Consider the following 16,051-nt stretch of genomic DNA (forward strand, 5'->3'; position numbering starts at 1 on the left):
ATCTACCTATTTTTAATTTTATATATTCTCCATCATTTTATTTACTTATCGATTATCTTTATGTTTATGTATTTAAGCTGATTTTTTCGATCTATAAATACATCGATTATTAACACTTAATATGGGAATCATTAAATTGCAGCGATGCCAAATTTATTTATCATAATAATAACTGTTTTATTATCATTATTTACTCCAAATTATAATTAGTTTGAAGTTTAAGAACTAATATTTGGTACTGAAGAAAAAAGAAGTTTAATTTATAATCGTCTTTATTACTAGTCCAAACCTGATTAGTTTTCTTACATGTATTTTATTATGGTAAGACGACAACGCCAACAACTGTACTAACTAAAGTGCATCTGAGTTCAAACTTTAGATCCGGCTCCGGGTGAAAGTGATGAACGAAATTGAAACTAACATAATGAACAGAACAACACACCTCTGCACATGAGCGGGTACCGCGTACAAATTATAAATTAAGAAATTTGTGTGATGTAATAAAGTCATTCAGGAGATCCTGTTTTTGATTTTCTTCAATCAGTTTTATTAGGTAAAACTTCACAAATTTTTTTTTAAGTATGAATTAAAAAACAGAAGAAACAAAACAGTAAATGAGTAAACAATGGGTTCGACTTCCTTTCTAAAGCAACTTCAAAACAAAAGAAATACTTTAATCTTCCTTAAATAATATGTGAAATTTTTCTAATGAATTATTGACACAATTAGAAATTTTGTAAGGTTAGACGAATACGTAGTTTGACGAATGCAGACATAATCGGACAACTTCGGTTATACGATTTATTGAAAAATTATGAATAGAATCTAATCAATGTTGTTAGTAGATACCTATCTCTTTTTAACATTATGAAATTCCAATAAAGCATCCAAAAAACATGTCAGTACTTAAGATATATACAAAAATAGGAAAGAGAAGGGACTTTAAAACATTCCGGAATTGATTGTTCTATATTTATTTTTATAGAAACCAAAATACTTATTTAGAAGCTTGTGTTTCAACGCACTTACATTCAGAACTATTTCGCAGTGTTGCCAGATTTTTTAGTTAAAATCTGTCATTACTTAAGTGTTTCTACTGCCAATAGAAAAGGATATAATGATAAAGTTTGTTTTTACTGTTAGTTATGTCAGGGTAGAGACAAATTTTGACAATATAAGCGAAGAAAAATATTTATCGTTAAATATCTTTTCGCCTATTTTGCTGATAGAAGATGGAAAAGAAAGATATATACAAAAATAGAAAAGAGAAGGGGCTTTAAAACATTCCAGAATTAATTGTTCTATATTTATTTTTATAGAAAACAAAATACTTATTTAGAAGCTTGTGTTTCAACGCACTTACATTCAGAACTATTTCGCAGTGTTGCCAGATTTTTTAGTTAAAATCTTCTCAAATACTGCCGAAACAACGAAATATTCTACAAAAGAATAATTTTTTTTATTATAAAAGGAGAGCAAATAAGGGTCATCCTGTAACTGATGTAAATAATTAATTTTAATAAATATTATATATATTTATAATACATTGATTGAGAAACTATTTGATAAATATATAATTTACCTTGGAAATCCTTCAATTCTTTAGTATTAAAATTTTTAGTTCAAAATTTTCCATAATCAAGGACATCTTTTCATTTTGGCAACAGTGAAAAAAAATTAATTTATCTATGAATCACGAATACATAGAACTGAATATTATCTAACTAAGTATCTAATATAATTTAGATCTGTTTTGTATTGTACTTTATGCATCAAATAAATTCTCTCACTATATGAGTAAAGTTGATTTTCTATTTTAGAATATGATTTGATATCAGTACGCCACTGTTATTTTGTAAAAAAAATTCTTGAAACAACTACGTCGAGCCGAGCAGTAAAAGTGTCATAAGAGGGCAATCGTGAACTGAGTATTTTAACGGTTACCATAATAAATTACAGCATTAACGAAAGTGAATTTTGTTTTTGTTTTGTCCAAGCCTATTATGCATACCATTTTAGGAACTAAAATTATATAATATTATTACTCATTCGAAATATAATGAAATAATTGAATCTATACAGCATTTAATAAATTAGAACTGAAAAAAGAAATTATTTATATTGGAAGTACCTCTTTATCGATGTTAATGCGGTTTAAATATAAAAAGAAAGACAACAGAACAGAAATATAAAGAACTAGTGTTGATGAATACTGGTGAAAACAGCTCAGATTCCGAATCGGATGAACTCTAAAGCAAGATTTTGAGACATATTCACCCGGTATATCGATATTTTTATCAAAAGAGTTTTGCTAAATAACAAAAAATTTAAATTCATTCTTTACTTTTCCAATTCGTAAAAGTCCGATCTTTGGAATATTAGTCATAACGATTATTTCTACTGATTTGACAGAAATTTTATTTAAATCATATGCTGACGTATTAGTCACATGATGGAAGACTTCCGCCATTTTTACTATTGAATGTCATAATTGATAAAAATAGTATTAAAATTATAAGTTATGTAGTTGTGAAGTTCAAAATCGATTTAAATGAGAATGAAAAAATCTATTAATAGAAATAATGTGGGTCATGATCATTAATAAAAATATTATACTTGTACTGTAACTATTCAAAACTTGGGATTTCCTAGCCTAAATCGAGTAATGTCTTTTGTATACATTGACCAAACATTTAATTTCATATGCAATACACGAAGAAATATTACTCACGAATATTTTCTTACATAACTAAAAAAACCCAAGACAGTGGTGTTGCTACCTATGCATGTCTTTGACCTACTTGCATTTTCTTTGAATTTCTGTTTTGAAAAATAATCGAATTTATAACTTTTTTCTTTAAAACATTGAATTAAATACTAATTGAACAAAATAAACATTTCAAATTACACTAGTTTGATAGAAACAAAATACGTTACAAGAGACAAACTTTTTTACATTTTTATGTGTCAAATTATCACACATCGAATATTCTTTGTTTAGTTCGGATTATTGCGTGTTTGCCGGTTTTATCTGTCTGGAGAGATACCTTACAAAATTGGAATTCTTTATATCATATAGCAATTAACGTTTACATTATATAAATAAAATATTTTTAATCAAATTATTCTGCAAAGTCATAATATTAATTGAAATTTTAATATTAGTATGCCTAAAACTGAAGGTAAAATTAGTCTAAAGAAAAAAGTGGTCGACCATATTCCCAGTCATGACATATGGATGCGTGACTTATTAAGAAACTGTACAAAGGGATTGTAAGACAACACGAGACTAATGACAGACATCAATGGACTCAAATGCAGGTCGCTACGTATATTGTGAAATTTTTTCGTAGACATGGCAATGTTACAATAGTATTCTATTAATTGAAAACCAGTATTTATTGTGGTCAATTTAACACTATTATAACGACGTTGCCAATAAGGGCAACCAAAATGTTTTGTTTGGGATGTATGACATCCTTAGTTTTTGTACACGAAACTAATTAGCGAGATATCAATTATTTGAGATATAAATTGAGTGAATTCATTAGATTCTAGTAATATTTGAAAAGATTAAAATGCGATCAAAGAAACTTAAAAATAAACTTCTGAATAAAGTTTTTGCAATTTATTTAATAAAGGTTTTTCCAACATTTGCAAGATCCGCGTCGATTCCAAAATCAAAACCCATTGCAAAACACAATAATATCCCTCTCGTAATTTCAATTTTATATATAAACAGTTTATAACCATATCTAAAGTCAGTATACACCTCCACTATCCGGCGTAATCTTAAAGAACCTCTCCGAACGTCTTTCTTGCATTCTTGTAGAAAGTGTCAACACGCGATAGTGTGGTGGGAAAGTATAAAATACTTTGGCTGTGGTAAACAATACTTTAGATCAGTGTGGTCAGTGTTATTTGAAAAGTGGAATTAGTTGGAAAATTAGGTTGGTACCACAATTATAATATTTAAATTTAATTCACCGTGAGTTATTATTATTTATGACAACTTAAAAACTATTTTAAGAAGAAATCAAATAAAAAAATAATATCTTAAAATTTTATATTAAAGTTTTTTATGTAAAAACAATATTTTTTATTTTGACTTTTTTGGAGTTCAATTTTACTGGATTATTTGTTCAGATATCAATCTTCTTTTTTTCTTGTATGGGTAATATGTTTGTTGTTGTCATAGACATCGTAATATTATTACTATGTCTATGGTTGTTGGCTGCCATCGAATACTCTTCTTTTTTTGCGATCTCAAGATAAGAGCAAATATGAAATATTCTATCCATGGTGTTGCCAAATTTTTTTCACATAAATTTATCAAAGTAATACTTAAGAAAATACAAGATTTGGTAAAAATGAAACTGAATAACACCGATGAGGAAAATTGTCGAAAAAAGTCTATTGGAAAATTTTAAAATAAAAACATATTTAGTTTAAAGCAAGGAGACATACTATAAACAACGTTGTTTAACCTTGAACTCGAAATGATTCTGATTCTGAGAAAAGAACGTAAAAGAATATGGACTGCGCATAAAAAGACCAAATAAATGAAGATCGAAATAAGTGCATATGTATTTTTTATAACAAATATCTATGATATTTCAGGGTGCTGGAGTTATTGAAAAATTGATATCAAACTACTTATATCTTTCAAGCTACCCTGTATAATCATGTAAAGCATAAAAGTTTGTTGATATGAGTAACCCTATATGTTTCATTAAATTTAACATATCCCAGTCTCTTGTTAATCATCATATATATTAATTGCATTCGTGATTTTTATATCCTTCTATATATTTTATGTTTTTGCATAATTCCGTTTCAACAATCTATTTTATATCCCACGTTATGCGTTTGTATACCAATTCCAATCTACTGAGTATTAAAGTTATTAACTGACTCAAAAACACAGCACTAGACCATAGACGTAATTCCGTGCCATAGACTAATATTAGTGTATTGACGTGCCATAGACTAATATTAATGTATTAATTTCTTTCCCTTCTGGACTATTCTTGTAACCCTATTCATCTACCGTCAAATACTTTCTTCTTTTTTTTCAATCTATAGTATTGGTACATTTGAACTATTATTCTTATTTGCTTTTACAGGAATCTAAAACGATTTGAATACCTACTATATGATAATAAAAGAAGCTTTTAAACATTTTGAAATTAATTATGAAATATTTGAAAGCAAATGAGAAACTGTTATTAATTCTACCGTTTCACGATAATATTCTCTCGATGTTAATGACCCTCACACTGCGACCATGACCGTGTATTATGAAGAGAAAGTGAATTGGATGATATGCGAGATTTACTTGAATTGAATTGTATCATTTTACAAACTTTCACTAATTGTACTAACAAGAAAACCATTGTCTTCTGCAAAATTAACATAAAAAAGAAAAATTTTACCTATTATCTGTTTGTTATCTCCAAATTAACATGAAAAAGAAGAATTTAACATATTTATTGTTTAATTGTTTGGAGTGAAGTTATACACAGTGCCGTATTAAGGTAGAATTATTATTAAATTGGTAATATGTTGAATAATAACAAAATAGGGTCAAATTGTGTGCAAAAAAAATTTAGTGGCCAATTATTGATGGCGCCACGCTTATTCAACTTTCTACCAACTTTTACTTTCTTCTCTCTATTTGTTTCTTTATTGCTAATAATATGAGGTAATCGGAATATTTCGCAAACCACGTAAAATTTACATAAAATTATAATAAAACTCTTAGGTAATTATATGAATTAAAATATACCTACCAATTTCAAATTTCTATGAAAATTCACAATGAAAATAAATCAAAATTAAATAAAAAAAAAATGAGAACACCACATTTCTATTATTCTAAAATATTAAGGTGACATTTCGGCGCTACTAGATGTCTTCAATATAAGTTTTAAATTAAATTCTATTTTTTTCAGATATGAGATCTATTTTCTACCTTGTGGTACTGCTGGTGCTGCACCAAGCAAGTTCAGAAGAATCATCGTGGTCTTGGGGTGCAAAAACGAAAGAAGAAACTCAACAAGAAGCATCAAGCAACGATGCCCTTCCGGATGCTTCTCCAAAATCTTTAAACGGATTTTACAACGAACAGGAACCGCTTGTAGCCGCACCTAGTGAATACGAAGAAATCAAATCGAATAGCACCGAAGCCGAACAAGTTATCGACGAAATTATCAGCTCTACGAGAGCAGGTAGAGCTATAGATGGTTTCGACGAAGTTTACAGCGATCCTAATGTCCAAGAAGCTCTACAAAACGGGGACGAATCCGAAGCGAGAAATATTATTAAAGACAGACTTTGCGCTTTAGGACTCATGCAGGTATATGCGACATTGACTTGGAATTTTAAATAAAAAAAAATTAATTGTTAATTTAACGTTTCAGTGTGATGGAGTAGAGGAAAAGCGACCATTCTACACACCTGAAGAACTCATTTACGCCCAACCTGTATCTATAAATCCAGTCGGTAAACCCATTCCAACAATTCCACTTAAAGGAAATCGCGGCGTCGGCTACGGCCCCCCAAAACCTGTCCCGTACCCCAACCGTCCTTCGTCTTTTAGTAAATTCCCTCCTAATAAATTCGGTCCTCCAACTAATTCCGCATACTATCAACAAGGGAAACCTCCTCGGCGTCATTTTGGCATACCCCCTTCCAAACCTTTCTATGGAAAACCCGGAGGAAACGGTGAAATATACGAAGGAGGTGAATTTTTCAACAAACCACCTACTTTCACTTCGGGATTGAATGATTTCATACAACCCATTGAACCGGAAACTCCTCCTTATAAATTCGAACAAGGATCTTCTCAATTTGGCCAACATAAAGATAAAAAAGTGGAAATAACCGTACACGCTCAAGGAGGAAATGCGGCCGCTGTGGGATCAGTTAATAAAGGCGCCGTAGAACACGTCCATCACCATTACCATCATAATGTAGACGACGGTAAACCAGTAGTAGTGAATCCCGTTCCGATCGCATCTGCAGCGGTCACTACAACTGACTTATCATCATCAAACGCCTTCGGAGCAAATTTCGGTAGTTTCAAACCTTCTTCTCCGATTTCTTCATCATCTGGTTTAGGTCATTTCGCATCTACTTCCGATTTTGGATCTCCAAATCATTTTGGTTTCGGTTCTGGTTCCAACAACGGATTTGGATCTTCCAACGGTTATCCCGGTGCTAGTAATAGTTTTCAACAAAGTACTTACGGTGGCCAATCGATAGTAAGTTACGGGGGATCGAAACCGATTACCGAGAATTATCACGAACCGAATTACGGAAGCTTTGGAGCTTCAGTAGGTTCGTTCGGTTCGACAAATCTATACAAAAAAGAACTAAACTTGAACCAGTTAAACAATAATCATCTTCAAGGCGGTTACGCTGATAAATATCAAGGTTTGGAGTCGGCCAGAGCTGAGAATTACGATTGTGTGTGCGTTCCTTACGACCAATGTCCCGCTCACGACATCATTGGACGAAAAGACGATTTATATTTACCGTTGGATCCGAGAAACTTGAAAAGTGATATTGACGCTCTTAACGAAGAAGAACGCGTCATTACCGATGGTAACGGTACTATGACAGTTGTAAAGGTTAACAAAGATACCGGTTTAAATGCCACCACCGTAGAGGAAGTTAAGGAAGAAGGCAAGAAGATTAGCAAGAGAGATACTGCCGATGTGGACGCTAAATTGAGTACGGATAAACCAGAAGCGGTAAGTCGAGTAGGATTTACCTAACTTATGTTAACTATACTAAAATACTAAAAAATATATAACTTTTACAGATGATATGTTAATTAGTAGTCCATGGGATTCACGGGATACCATCGCCTATGTGATTAAACTGACTAAAGCCGTATTTAACCAACCTAGGTGGCTGGTATTTTATATATTCTTAACACCATCAATAAAATATGGCAACATTGTTACAGCGTCAGAATCACTATGGATCCTTTGGTAATTTGGATATGAAGAGTATTAAACCGACTTTCGGAGTCTCTTTCGGTTTACCACAACAAGGCGGATATCCGGTGAATCCCTACGGACAAACACCTTTTGCGAACCCTTATCCTATCGGACAAACCGGTATAAATCTCGGTTTGGTTTCTGTTAACCCTCTAGTGTCCATTCAGGTTACTAAAGATGATTACGGTAAAAAAGAAATTAAACCTTTCGTTAATTTACACGTCACCCCTAATAATTATCTGATTCATAAATTTTCCGATCTATTCAATTACAAAAAAGCTGTTATTTTCAATAAACACAAACATTATCATCTGTACAATGGAAATCGATATCCTTCGTACCATCATCATCCACATCACAACGATTATCCTTATATTTATCGGGAACATCCTCATGAGTTTAGTTCAACCAATCAACATCATCCTGAAATTGTATATAAACCCCCATTTTTCGATAATAGTCATGAATCTATAAATTCCGAAGAAAATTATCCTCACGAGAATCCTGATTACTCCAAGGATCAATATTTTGACAATCCTTTAAATTACGGTGGCGGTTCATACTATCCGGAACCTTTCTACGGTCGTACTTTCCAAAATAGCACCAATTTAGTTGACGGAACGAATATTTTACAACAATATGAGATAAATTCCTATACAAAGATACGTAATGGGAAAAGTTTTAAATTAGATACACCTTCTCCCAATCCCATACGATTCCCTAGTACCAGAAAACGAAGGGACACTAGAAATAACGAAAATGACATAATGATAGTGAAGGTAATTGAACAGAAAGTGTGAAAATCAATAAAAAAAAAATTTTATTGTAATTTTTTTATATTTATTTTAGCGTCAATTCTACGGAGGTCGTCCGCAAGTATGTGGTCCAAGACACGTTTGTTGCAAACGTCCTCTACGTCCCCAAGTACCACACGTTAACCGCCAATGTGGTACAAGACACACTCAAGGTATAAACGGACGTATCAAGAATCCTGTATACGTCGACGGCGACAGCGAATTCGGTGAATATCCATGGCAAGTTGCCATACTTAAAAAGGATTCAAAAGAGAGCGTTTATGTATGTGGAGGTACATTGATTGATCCTTTACATATTTTGACAGCAGCACACTGTGTTAAAACGTAAGTGAAATAATAAATATATATGAACTAAGCCGAATGAATACAATTTCCCAATCCCAGTAACGCCAACTTCAAAAGCTAATCCACTTCCCAAAAAGCTCAACAATCATGTTAGGAGATTAGGCCATTAGAATTTGACTACGCCTCATTTTTTTCGCGATTAATTCCTGACTTTGAAATGGTCAAAAATAGCTTGTAGATCAGTTTTCATTATCCATATTCTTCTTTGTTTCGTTGTTTGTTTGTTTTTGAGTTAATCCGAATCTCATAACATAATTTTGAGACTTTCTCTCTCTCTCTCTCTCTCTCAGGTCTTCCATCACCTCTGCTTACCATCTTTTCCTTGGTCTTCTTTTATTTCTTGTTCATCCTTATTCTATGTTTGTCATTTTTTTGTTGCTCTGAAATCTGGTATTCTCTGTATGCGACACAATCACTGGGGTTCTTTTGGATCTTATTATTTTGCTTCTTCAAATAAATACCATATTTCGTTATTCGTTCTTCTCAACCATAATTCTCCCTCCTTTTCACCCCCTTGTATCCTTTTTTCCATATATCTAACTTCTCTCTTGAACTTATCTCATTGTTTACTTACTATCCTTCGTTATCCTTGCTTTCATATTTCCTCCTTCGTCACCGTCGTCATTGATAACCACCTCAACATATACAAAACTTACTTACTTTTTTACATTCAGTTGAACCCACATTTTTGTTTTTATCTCTACCAGTTAGTACCATTTTCTCTTTTTAATTTCTTCTCTACATTTAGCATCCCTGTTTTATTTTCTGTGGTAAAAATTATTCTACATTAGAATACTTCCCTTCAATATACTCCTTTCCCTTCCCCACACACCTTTCCGTACGTTTTACCATTGGAAGTCTTCTTTGGTGAGTGTCTTTAGGAGCTTTACCGTTTCCATCGACTCAAATCCGTTTGGAGCTGATATATAAGTAAATTTCTTCTATTTTTCTTTTCAGGTACACTGGTTTCGACTTGAGAGCGCGTTTAGGGGAATGGGACGTCAACCACGACGTCGAATTCTACCCCTATATTGAACGAGACGTAGTTTCAGTACATGTACATCCGGAATTCTATGCCGGTACCCTTTACAACGACATAGCAATTTTAAGAATGGACAAACCGGTTGATTGGTCAAAACATCCCCATATCAGTCCAGCTTGTTTACCGCACCCACGCGAAGATTACACTGGAGCCAGATGCTGGACTACTGGATGGGGAAAAGACGCTTTTGGTGATTTTGGAAAATACCAGAATATTCTTAAGGAGGTAGATGTACCAATCGTTGATAGTGGTATTTGTCAAAGGCAGTTGCAACAAACTAGATTAGGATATGATTTCAAACTTCATCCTGGTTTTATCTGTGCCGGAGGAGAAGAAGGTAAAGACGCCTGCAAAGGGGACGGTGGTGGTCCCATGGTTTGTGAAAGAGGAGGTACATGGCAAGTGGTTGGTTTGGTCAGTTGGGGTATAGGATGCGGCCAAACTGGAGTTCCTGGAGTATACGTCAAAGTTGGCTACTACCTCGACTGGATAAAACAGATCACGGCAAGATATTAAGTTAATGCTAGGAGATTTTTGTACAGAATGTCTTCTTGTTTAGTGTTCATTCTAAAGTACATGAAAATGTACCCATATTTAAGGTTATTTATTTAAAAAAATTATATTTATAAATAGGGTAGTTTAATTTATTAATATAACTAAGCTTTAGTTTGTTTTCATTTTATTTTGTTCTTTGTGATGTTTATATCTCAAATGTACTGATTTTTATTTCAATAAAATTTTTATAAAACTTATAAAACTAGTTTAACTTAATACATATCAGAACCTATAGTTTCAACAAATACAATGTAAAATAAATATAAACATATATTACGCTATTATTTGCTTTATATTTTAAATTGAAACTTTATTATTGGTTTCAATATATCAGCCGTGGAAATATTTTCGAAAAATAGAAACACTTTCTTACCTTGTGTTGGTTAATTAAATACATTTACAGTGGTTTACATATTAATATTAAGATTTGTTCATTTTTGCACTTTTGTAAACAGTTATTTAAATACTCTTTAAAAAACATAATGACAAATGACAAGTTGAAGTTTATTAACGTCACAAAATATAACACTTACAGAAAGTCTTGTGTTTTCCAAGTGAACATTTTAAAATAAAATCGTCATATATTGGTATATGATGTAATTTTCATGTTCTAACCTAATCAAACTGACTGTCAGACCGACACAATTTATGGTTTTGAGGAGTTTTAATTACTTGATAAAATAAATTCAAATTACCAGCGAACTGGAATACATGAAATAAAATAAAAGTGAATATTAACCAACGAATCTCTCTCTCTCTCCGTTATCACAAACCACATGCTCTGTAGTACTAAAGTTGTGCTCGGTAATGCTATTCGTGGACCGCAGCGAACATAAAATGATTTGTATCACAAGATCAGGTTGTATAGATTGATCGCAGTTATTGCCGAACAGTAACAAAAAAAAAACTTAAACCAAAATAATTGAAATCAGCTGGTCAGAATAATCGTGACCTCTGGAGGGGGTAAGAATATTCACAGTCAGTTTTTATACGTTACAAATAAGACATTTTATTTTATATACACAAAATCAAACAGATAAGTACAAACAACTACCGAATAAAATTCAAAACAAATCTTTTTCAAAATTCAGAACAAAGAGCTCTTACTTAGAGTGTTCAAAAATTTATATATCTGAACGGGAGCAGTGGGGTCGAAATAAAATGGATTGACGAACGATACCGAACGACCAGAGTCATCAGATGTACATAGCCGAACGCAGTATAATACTAATTAAACGGGATTAAATATATTGACTTTCATGTTTGTCTATGGTGCAGTGGTAGAAATGAAACAAAAATATTTAAACATTTATTTTACATTATAAATAATTTTATTTCTATAAAAATATAATTTTAGAGTATTTCAAACTGGTTTAACCGAGAAATCCTTTTAATAATTTAAAAATAACATTCATTTAGCTTCATTTTCATCAACATTGCTTTGTGACGGTTTCTTTGAAGATTCGGACATTGCAACCATAGAAGCATTAGTCTCACTATCTCTATTGAACTTTATATTCTTATAAAATAAAAAAGACTATTAGCATTAATTTCTGAATATGGGGAGACATGACTAAAGGTGAAATTGTTTTTCAATTAAAACTTTATGAATATAATGTTGAATTTTTTAATATAGTAGCTAAAATTATTCATAAAACATAGACATAATAATTAATACTAATCTATACTTTCTATATTCAATAGTTAGGCCAACATTAGAAAGAATTTACTTTTGATTTAAGATATAGCTATCTTTGTTCCATTGGACGGTGATTGGTGAAATGAGATAGAGGATTAGAGTGGAAGGAGTATGACGAGGGGGTTATTAGTTGGCCCAAACGGCTGGCAAATGGAGAAAGAACATCAGTACACCACTCTCTATTTCTCTCTACTCTATTTTGAGTGACAGGAATGGCAATGGAGGAGATTAACAAGTTTTGCATCTATTGGTGAGTAGAGGAAGATAAAGAGAGGTAAATCGATGCTCTTCCTCTCTCGTCCACTCGTATGCCACTCTCTCTATCTTAACGACACAAGACATTAGAAGGAACACTTCAAACATTGGACAGAGATAACTGTATCATAACTTTCTTCGTATCTCATTCTGATATTGGAAGAAGAATTTCATCGAATGCGCAGTCTAGTATTTATTATATCTATGAATAAAAATTTAAAAAAAGTTAAACTCAAGACAAGTTTTGTATTCCATCAATAAAAACAAATATTGAGATGTGTACCTTCCAAAATGACCTAATTTCTTGAAGATCTGCTCTTCTTCTCACCCAATATCCTCTCAAATGAGCTTGAATGTATCTGACAGCAGTTGACCTTGACATTAAACAAGATAAAGGAAAATACGGCCTTGGTCTAAAATTTGAGGTTATGACACACTTTACTTAAAAAAGTATTGCGATATCAGTCATTTTAATGGAAGATAATGAAGATATCTAGTTTATTGAATTATAACTAGCACTTCAATTCAATTTCCAATATAACGCTTGTAAGAATGATAAAAGAAATGAATATACATACTTAATTTGCAAGTACTCCACGACCCAATTCAAATCGAACACGCCCTTCCATGGATTGCTACGTCCTGGATATTTTGGATTAGAATTATATAGGCATTCGCTTAAGAAATCGATTCCATTGAAAGAAGTTTTCGGTTTCTAAAAAATAATATCAGCAATACAAATTATTGTATCACATTTCCCCTACGTTAACGAAAATATTATGCCAGACGTACGACATCATAAGTACTTACGAAACAACAATCATTTTCAATTGCTTTATGCAGAAGTTTTATGAGAAAATTTTGAAGGGTAGGATAAATTAGTTTTTCAACTTGAACAAGAGCAGGATCTAAAAAGGGTTTTTAATTAAGTAATCACTTTGAATAGAAAATACTGCATGCCTTGATTGAGTAATCAAGTATACATTTGTCTAATTGATAAACATGACAACACTGCAAAATTCCCGTGATCTACAATCAAGGACTTATCCACAAAACATAGGACGATCTACTTGACCAAATCTGTCAAACTCTTCTGACGTCACAAATTACATGATATCACTTCACATCGTCACATGATGGTAAAATGTAAACAAACAACATAATAATAAATAATGCGATTTATTTCAAGTAGATCTCACTTCTAATAATGTATATGAAATATAAGTAACTTCAACAGAAATAATTAAAGCTGAGCAATATATCAGCTTGATAGATTGAGGAAATAATAACTGAGCTTAATTTGAACATGATTATTGTCATTATCACCAATATTAAAGCTTTCGTAGGATGGCTACACGATAGTTATATTTTGTGACGTCACAAAATTCGATTGTGTGGTGTTAATGAAAGTGAACCGTCCTTTTTTGCGGAAGAGTCTTGGTCTACAATACCAGCTGATGAAAAAGAAGCGCAAAATTTGAATTTATTTTAATCAAATTCATATTTCAATACTAATAATATATAGAATATATTAGTTTGAAATTTGAAAAAGATGTTTAGAACCGCATTGACAAATAATGAATTTAATATATAATACTTTTAACCTTATAATAATCGTTTTTTTCATGAAATAAGTCTATTAATGAAATAAATATAAATAAAATTATAAGTATACTTGTTTCTGTTTCGCAGATATTCTGTTTAGATTTTTTGTGTGCTTCAACCAGAGCTTTATTTGTATCCCAGTCTTCCATTATTTCAGCAGCTATATCTGGATCTATTTCCTCGTCATCGTATGCATCGATTTCAGTTGGCGCGTTCGATACCGACATTGAAGCTACGGCAGTTCGAAGTTGTGCTTGAGCCATATTTTGAAAAATTTTATTCAGTTTTTATTTTTGACATTTGACAAAACATTTGTCTAGTGTTAGAGGGGCAAGGGAAAAACGCAACTGTGCTCGACGCACAGAGGGAAAAAACGACAATTTGAAACGTGGGTTTGTAACATTGCGCACCCATGTGTTCGATTGTGTCATCAAAAAGTGACTAATTTACCTCCTAGTTGTCAATTTAATTTTTAGTCCTGTGACAAATTGTCATATTTATAGAATAGATCTGTCGAATAGTTGAACCGGTCAGAGAACGTGATTAGTTATCAAAAATAACTTTTTAAAATTAATTGATAATGCTTACATTAAGGCAACTCGTTACAGCTGCAAAAACTGCGGCTCAGTAAGATTTAATCTATTCATAATTGTTATTTATTAATTAAAAATAATGAATTCCAGAAATGCAAGTAGGATGAAACATTCTCTTCCCGAACTTCCTTATGAATACGCCGCTCTTGAACCAGTAATTTCTAGAGAAATAATGAATCTGCATCATTCTAAACATCACAATACTTACGTAACAAACTTGAATGCAGCTGAGGACAAATTGCGATCTGCTACTGAAAAAGGAGACATCAGGTACTTATTTCTATCAATATTTTTATTTACAACTTGAAATATTCATTGTTTTAGCACTATAATATCCTTGGCTCCTGCTTTGAAGTTCAACGGCGGTGGTCACTTAAACCACTCAATATTTTGGCAGAATTTGAGTCCCTGCAAAACTGATCCCAGTCCTGAGTTATCCACTGCTATTAATAATGCTTTTGGAAGCATGGAAAATATGAAGAAGCTTCTTTCAGCTCAAACTACTGCTATTCAAGGTTCCGGGTGGGGTTGGTTGGGATATAATCCAACTTCAAGTAAGACTAAGAATAAAATATATATATAATTTTATTTTGTGATTTATGGAAATGTATGTATTTATGTTTGTGTCTTTTCTTACTTAATTTTTCTTTTTCCAGAAACAATCCAAATTGTAACATGTGCCAATCAAGATCCTCTTCAGGCTACTACTGGTTTGGTACCACTTCTAGGTATTGATGTTTGGGAACATGCTTATTATTTGCAGTATAAAAATGTGAGAGCTGATTACGTAAATGCAATTTTTGATATTGTCAATTGGAAAGACGTCTCCGAGAGATACAAAAAAGCTGCTGGCTGTTGAATTTAATCATAGTTTTTATTATGAACTTTTTGTTGTTACTTTTTATTTAAAAAAACAATAGATAATATCTAAAAAAATGTAGAATTATTGAATTAAAATTTATGTTGATTATAAGATGTATATCCAGAATATGAATTTTTTATGCACTTTTTAAGTGTTATGATTAAATAGTACTATAAAATAATATGCGCTAGATATTTTTAGAACTTGAATTTCAAAAATTTTGTATGCTGATGTAAATATATATATATATATATATATATATATATATATA

General features: G+C 31.7%; 3 protein-coding genes across 3 annotated transcripts; 2 read left to right on the top strand and 1 right to left on the bottom strand.

Moving 5' to 3' along the window:
- The first annotated feature begins 3,911 nt into the window (after window positions 1–3,911).
- LOC130890855 (uncharacterized) lies at window positions 3,912–10,968 on the top strand. Its single transcript, XM_057795240.1, has 5 exons — window positions 3,912–3,950; window positions 5,955–6,358; window positions 6,423–7,757; window positions 8,859–9,148; window positions 10,127–10,968. Exons 2-5 carry the CDS (start codon window positions 5,957–5,959, stop codon window positions 10,725–10,727), a joined length of 2,628 nt encoding a protein of 875 aa, XP_057651223.1. The 5' UTR covers window positions 3,912–3,950; window positions 5,955–5,956; the 3' UTR covers window positions 10,728–10,968.
- Window positions 10,969–12,148: 1,180 nt separating this feature from the next.
- On the bottom strand, window positions 12,149–14,630 carry LOC130890870 (IQ domain-containing protein K-like). The gene is made up of 5 exons (XM_057795263.1): window positions 14,396–14,630; window positions 13,531–13,628; window positions 13,299–13,435; window positions 13,004–13,133; window positions 12,149–12,285 (listed from the first exon to the last, which is right to left on the bottom strand). Exons 1-5 carry the CDS (start codon window positions 14,586–14,588, stop codon window positions 12,178–12,180), a joined length of 666 nt encoding a protein of 221 aa, XP_057651246.1. The 5' UTR covers window positions 14,589–14,630; the 3' UTR covers window positions 12,149–12,177.
- Window positions 14,631–14,745: 115 nt separating this feature from the next.
- On the top strand, window positions 14,746–15,961 carry LOC130890871 (superoxide dismutase [Mn] 1, mitochondrial). Its single transcript, XM_057795264.1, has 4 exons — window positions 14,746–14,952; window positions 15,009–15,188; window positions 15,243–15,472; window positions 15,575–15,961. Exons 1-4 carry the CDS (start codon window positions 14,906–14,908, stop codon window positions 15,775–15,777), a joined length of 660 nt encoding a protein of 219 aa, XP_057651247.1. The 5' UTR covers window positions 14,746–14,905; the 3' UTR covers window positions 15,778–15,961.
- The last annotated feature ends 90 nt before the right edge of the window (window positions 15,962–16,051 follow it).

The sequence above is a fragment of the Diorhabda carinulata genome, chromosome 2 (genome assembly GCF_026250575.1).
Source record: "Diorhabda carinulata isolate Delta chromosome 2, icDioCari1.1, whole genome shotgun sequence".
NCBI lineage: Eukaryota > Metazoa > Arthropoda > Insecta > Coleoptera > Chrysomelidae > Diorhabda > Diorhabda carinulata.

What these genes read in the sequence shown, in the direction of transcription:
- LOC130890855 (XM_057795240.1), top strand. Translation starts at nt 5,957, where the DNA reads ATGAGATCTATTTTCTACCTTGTGGTACTGCTGGTGCTGCACCAAGCA. An exon ending in GTACGGATAAACCAGAAGCG is followed by an intron (nt 7,758 to 8,858) that starts GTAAGTCGAGTA and finishes TATTTATTTTAG; the next exon opens with CGTCAATTCTACGGAGGTCG. An exon ending in GCAGCACACTGTGTTAAAAC is followed by an intron (nt 9,149 to 10,126) that starts GTAAGTGAAATA and finishes TTTTCTTTTCAG; the next exon opens with GTACACTGGTTTCGACTTGA.
- LOC130890870 (XM_057795263.1), bottom strand. Translation starts at nt 14,588, where the DNA reads ATGGCTCAAGCACAACTTCGAACTGCCGTAGCTTCAATGTCGGTATCG. An exon ending in GTGGAGTACTTGCAAATTAA is followed by an intron (nt 13,134 to 13,298) that starts GTATGTATATTC and finishes CTCAAATTTTAG; the next exon opens with ACCAAGGCCGTATTTTCCTT. An exon ending in AAATTAGGTCATTTTGGAAG is followed by an intron (nt 12,286 to 13,003) that starts GTACACATCTCA and finishes TTATTTTATAAG; the next exon opens with AATATAAAGTTCAATAGAGA.
- LOC130890871 (XM_057795264.1), top strand. Translation starts at nt 14,906, where the DNA reads ATGCTTACATTAAGGCAACTCGTTACAGCTGCAAAAACTGCGGCTCA. An exon ending in GCTGCAAAAACTGCGGCTCA is followed by an intron (nt 14,953 to 15,008) that starts GTAAGATTTAAT and finishes AATGAATTCCAG; the next exon opens with AAATGCAAGTAGGATGAAAC. An exon ending in GGGATATAATCCAACTTCAA is followed by an intron (nt 15,473 to 15,574) that starts GTAAGACTAAGA and finishes TTCTTTTTCCAG; the next exon opens with AAACAATCCAAATTGTAACA.